The 5750-nt window shown below is 37.0% G+C and overlaps 1 protein-coding gene across 3 annotated transcripts; it reads right to left on the reverse strand.

The window, feature by feature from the left end:
* Window positions 1–1773: 1773 nt before the first annotated feature.
* On the reverse strand, window positions 1774–5337 carry LOC147510795 (uncharacterized). 3 transcript variants are annotated; one of them, XM_086602637.1, is made up of 6 exons: window positions 5133–5336; window positions 4856–5014; window positions 3712–3780; window positions 3449–3574; window positions 2739–2870; window positions 1774–2047 (listed from the first exon to the last, which is right to left on the reverse strand). In XM_086602637.1, exons 1-6 carry the CDS (start codon window positions 5236–5238, stop codon window positions 1962–1964), a joined length of 678 nt encoding a protein of 225 aa, XP_086458763.1. In that variant the 5' UTR covers window positions 5239–5336; the 3' UTR covers window positions 1774–1961. The 3 variants fall into 3 exon arrangements, with proteins under 3 accessions (XP_086458763.1, XP_086458764.1, XP_086458765.1); XM_086602638.1 differs by having other exon boundaries at window positions 2793–2870; window positions 5133–5335; XM_086602639.1 differs by lacking the exon at window positions 3712–3780 and having other exon boundaries at window positions 5133–5337.
* Window positions 5338–5750: the final 413 nt, after the last annotated feature.

A 5750-nucleotide genomic window follows, 5' to 3' on the forward strand; every position in this document is an offset into this window, starting at 1 on the left:
ATTGAATTAACTATCACAAACAAACAATAACAATATAAAGTAAAACATATCACAATGAGACACAAGATGTAACGTGGTTCGGCCAATGATCGATGCCTACTTCCACAATAGCAAATTCTTTTATAAGAATGGGAATAAAGATTACAATCACTCCTGACAAGTATTTTCAGATTTATTTTCACTTATCTCTCTCTCTTTACAAGTTTTTTTCTCTTTGCAAGGGTTTCCTCTCAATTTTGGTTACACTCAAAATTAGTCCCCCCTCTCCTCTCTAGATGGGCAATTAGGGTCTCCCCCCTAGATACACACAAAAAAAACACGGTCAACCCAAGTTGATTTTTTTTTTTTTTTTGTACTTGGGGGGGGGGGGCGTAAATACTAGTTAACCCTTGTATTTATAGTATTATGAAATTTTGACGAGCTGCGAAATTCTGATTCCATCTGACATGTCAATGTCAAGATATCGGCTTCCATTCGACGCGGTGGCGTCGAGGTACTTCCTTTCGGTTCTATATGGTCAGATCGTTCGGGAGCTCAAATTCCAGGAGCATTAGTTCAAACAATGTGAGCAGATCATGGGAGAACTAAAATTCTAGAAGCATTTCATCAACTAATGCCAACAAGCCTTGGGAGCTCCTTAAAGCCAATCCCATGAGGTCGTTCCAAATATGGTGAGGGACCCCAACAACATTCACCATCAAAGTGATGCGAATATAATCTAAACTTAGCTGCGGGCTGTGTTGGGGAAAACGATACAAATTGATCCCCACTAAGATAGCTTGAATATGAACACTAAACTACAATCGAAAAATCTAAATTTTCATTATAACCAACAACCACAAACCTAAGCTATGGAATTAACTGTCACAAACAAACAATAACAATGTAAAATAAAACATACCATAATGAGACACAAGATATAACATGGTTCGGCAAATGATGTCTACTTCCACAGGAAAGAAAGATTACAATCACTCCTCTTAAGTCTCTCCAAACTTACTAGATCTCTCTTCACTAATCTCTTCTTACAAGTTTTATTTCTTTGCAAGAGTTTTCTTTCAATTTTAGTTGCTCTCAAAATTGCTTTTCTCTCTTATATATCTTCTGGTAAAAAACCCTAATGTACTTCATATGTATAGGATTTCGAAATTTCAGTGTAAAACAAAATTTCAAATCATCTAGGTTTATCTGTGAAAAACCGAAATTCTACATGTGCATAGCATGGGGGCATGCGCCCGCCCCTCTCTCCAGGCATATTTGAGGGCGCCCGCCCCTTGTGAACAAATCCACCAATACTCATGTCTTGGCGTACTCACCTTATGAGGGCGTGCACCCCTTGCCCAAGGCAAATCCAACGGCGTGCACCCCTTGCGTAAACTTAACAATACAGTACCGAATTCATGTCACATGGTGAGGGACCACACCCAACAGGCTGCAGCTACTTCCAAAAGTTAGATCAAGTTTGCCCTCCATGACACTAGCTAGTCCAGCAAAAGTAAATGTCGAAACCAGCAAAACTTCGCTAGGCAATATTCTTCTTTTGTAGTCAGCACTCAGCAGGGTCTCCATCACCTCAGGCCTCAGCTGTGCTATGCATAGTTTGCAACATTTATATATCTACACTAGAACAAATATAACATAGTAACAAACACGCATATGCTCTTTGTAATCGGCATAAACAATTTTCAGGTGATATTAAATAACCATCAATTGCAATTTCACATTGCCAGTAAATTGATTGAGACTTCTAAAATAACCAGCAACACGACGAAAAAAAGGACAAATGTCTTCATTCAGTGTAATGAAAATTTGTGATACTACATCAAGAGGTATAGTATTTTGACTATTTTCCAGTCGATACAACATAAATGTTCCCTAAACCTTTTTTTCTTTTAAGCTATAAGTCTATCCGTAGAAGGATACATTTGGTGGATAAAGCCTAAGGTCAGATCTCAGACTGTCTAAAAAAGTGCAATAACTATGGCAGCTACGATGAACATAGTGAAAGAATGTAGAGTTCTTGACGAATTCGGTGCTCCACCTGGACCTATAAAAGCACATAAAAAGATTACATTAATCAAGTAGAGTGCTTCAAGAATTGTTCCCTCAAAGACTGTCAGGTGGTTTAGATTGATAAAGGGTGACACTAAACCTTCTTATGCAGTCATGCTAATATGATGCTCTTCTCAAAATACTTAATGTGGATTAACTATAAGATTTTTCTGATATATTGAATCAAGATCTCATCAAGGGAATGATCAGCGTGCTTTGCATAAATATTAACAACATACATGGTCGCAATGTTAGGATGGTAAATGCCAACCGCTGGACCCGCAGGTTGTAAATAGTAGCAGATCGAAGTTGATGCTTTCTAATTAAGACTGCAGTTGATCATGTCTAATGAAGTTGGCACTTCCCTGTTGTTCATGCGTGCTTAAATTACTGATATCATGTAAAATGGCCAGTATAAGCCACACAACTTAATACAACACGGCTTACAGTTGGAGTGTTCTCAAACACAGCCTATGATGATCAACAATTCGACTGTTATACCCATTTTAAAGATCCTGAAATACGTAATTGCACATCTGCACATATAATGTTGATAACGCAACTTCTAAGTGCTTATAAAGTTATAAGTGTGACGGTATATATGCTTCTCAGCTTGCAAATTCTACCGAAAGTCCGAAACTGAGGGCTTAGGCACTAATAAAGTGAAAAACATGACAGTGACATACCATGCTCTTTGGAGTAAGGAACACCGGAACTTGGAGGTGGGGAAGATGACGTACCGTTTCGGTTGGCAGAACTAGGTGGTGGTGGTGCTTGGTTCCCCAATCCAAAGTTACTACAATCTGCACCAAACACACCTACAAAGTTGACCAAGAAAAATGTCAGCAAAAATGAATTAATATACTAGACGAATTGTAGCAAAAGCACCAGTGACATTATATTTTTGAATCTTCTATGATTCTATGATTATCTCGTAACAAATATTCGTGTACGTCACAGCAGATAACGGCATTTGGGGGAGTTATTTTGTCTTGGGGAGCCTAAGACACAAGAAGTCGCAGGAAGAGTGGTAGATAATCATCAAGTTTTTTGCATCCAATAGACTAACTACAGAAACTTACGAAAACTTATAGGATTTCGATATCTCTTAAGCTCTCTGATAGTTGTCAAATCTTTACATTACAGTTTGTATATGCTTTGAAGGAAATGGTGCAATGTAATGATATTCCCAGAAAACTATTTCCTTTTCTTGTTTGGTAACAGACTAACAGTAAAATAGGAGAAAAAGAAACGATTTGAGATGAGATAGACTAAGGAAAAACAATTTTCCAGAAGTGGGGATAAGACTTCAAGGAATAAAAGTCCATTAACCAAACACTACATACATAATCCTTTAATTTCATTAATTTTTTGATGAAGAGAAATGAAGTCTTACATTCTTTGAAACATGGAAGATCTTTGTTGCCAAATAGATTATCTGCTCCTTCATTGCATTGGCAAATGTGCCCCGCATCTCCTGCAACTATACAAGTTCCTTCACCACACCAAACGAGGCCACAAGCTGCATATAGTCATTGCGCAAATAATCTCAAACTTATTTAGTTATGAGCCAAACATTTTAAACGAAAACAGACTTCGAACAAAATCAATAATTGTAATCGAAGCAATTTAAGTGAAAATTTTGATTTTGAAGTTTACGGTCGGTTAAGTTTAGAGGTGGTGGCAACGCAGGAGGTGATGGAGTCCCACAGCCGAAGTTAAGTGTGCCTGCAAACAGAGAGACCAGATATATCGAATGAAGTAATGCTAAAGTATATGCGGTAACTCATGATATATTGTACTATGATCCTCATCATCCTAATTATCACCATTCATCTTTCTTCCCAATTCTATAATATATATTTCTTCTTTCCCTATGCTAACCATACAGAAAATGTTACCTAAAGGACTCCAACGGTTGCAAGGTTCGTCTGATTAATAAAAGTTTTAGAAGGGAGAGTTGATCATGAAAATCCATTAGTGCATCACACAGGCATGCTGGTATTTTACTTTTCTTCATAACTAGGTATGGATCTTCAATATCTTGACGGGATAGGGATCTCCCTTGATGACTCCTCACATAACGGTGGTCTGTTAATTTGATCCAAGGAAAGTTACTTTCCCTTTGATAAATCTTCAATCTTCAGGAAGATTTCTTTTCCAGAAAGATGGTTCTATCAATCAAACAAGCCCATAATGCTTGTATTTCTACCATATTAGCAAATTACATATAGGCACACCCTTGTTAAACATATTGTGTTTATCTTAACTTCTAGGTGCAAACAAAGTGCTTGCCCGAGTGCCTGGCTTTATTTGTAGTTACAATGGACTAACAGGGTTCAAGTGGATGTGATCCAAACCCCTGACCTCAACCTAGCTAATTAGTAATTAGTAGTTAAAACAGAGATAAAGTACTTCAAGTTTATTGATCTTAGTGAAGTTGTAACTCTCTTAGTAAATAATAATAATGACGATATTGATAATATTTGAACTTCAGTTCCCTGATATTTATTTAACTTAGAAACTTTGAAAGCCTTATCAAATGTCGATAGATGATCAATTTCTTTCGAATATGCATTGAAGTTTTCTCAGGCCACACCTCATTCTCCAAACATAATCATAGGCTCTGGAATAAAGACGTGTAAACTCAAAGAATTTAAAGAGTAAAACAAACAACCGTGTAAACATGAGGAACACAACAAATTAGATCCTATGGTGTGTGTGTGTGTGTGTGTGTGTGTGTGTGTGTCTGTGCATTGTAGTGAGAGATTATAGAGAATGTTAAGGAGATAGAGAGACTCACAGTTTGGAAGAATGCAAGGTGGCAGTGTTATAGGACCTGCTTGAAACTGCTTCCATCCTGGATCGCACTTACAATCAACAGGAGGCTCAAGAGAAGGAAAAGTAGCATTTGTTTCAAAGCATGTTCCGAGCACACAATCAATCAATCCACATAGAAGACCTGCAACCATCATCATATCCCCCACTCATCCTTATTATAAAGAGTGACACTAAGGTCCTTCACAAGTGAAAACATGCACATAACATCAAATAAAGATTTCAAAGATTGCATGGCACACCAGTAATCGGGTTATCGATGGATGGCTGTAATTCAACTACACCAAGACAAGTACCAAAGATTGTAAAGAACAGAATGAAACATAATGAAGATACTTTTTGATTCATTTTCCAACTACTTAATAGATACTTTTTACCAAGTTAGAAGTAAAGTGCACTGATGTGGTGCGAAACCTTCTTTAAAAATAGTTTCCAGTAGTTGAAGAGAATGTAAGTAAATGTGCACATATATAAAGAAAGTTTAAACTGGTTGGGCGGTGGAAGCTATGGGAGGGAAGAGGAGAAGACATGAACATCTTTTTGGCTTTGGCGGTCCTTACCACCAAACTATAGACAAAATACAGTAGAATTGATGGTCTAACTTTAGAAATGCTTTTTTGCCTACCTTGAAAAGATACAAAATTAAGGATTTTGAACGGAAATTAAATAATAGAGTTATGACTTATGAGTGAGATGAGTGTGTTGATTCTTGACATGTTGCATTAATGCTTGGACCATGATCTTAACTAAGTTTGATTAAATTGACTACGTGATTTAATATTGATTGAATTGGTTATCCTGTTTGCTGTTGATATTATGTCCCAGTATAGGTGGTAAACAGAAACAAAACAAATATACGT

This window comes from Coptis chinensis, chromosome 3, assembly GCF_015680905.1.
Source record: "Coptis chinensis isolate HL-2020 chromosome 3, ASM1568090v1, whole genome shotgun sequence".
Classification (NCBI taxonomy): domain Eukaryota; kingdom Viridiplantae; phylum Streptophyta; class Magnoliopsida; order Ranunculales; family Ranunculaceae; genus Coptis; species Coptis chinensis.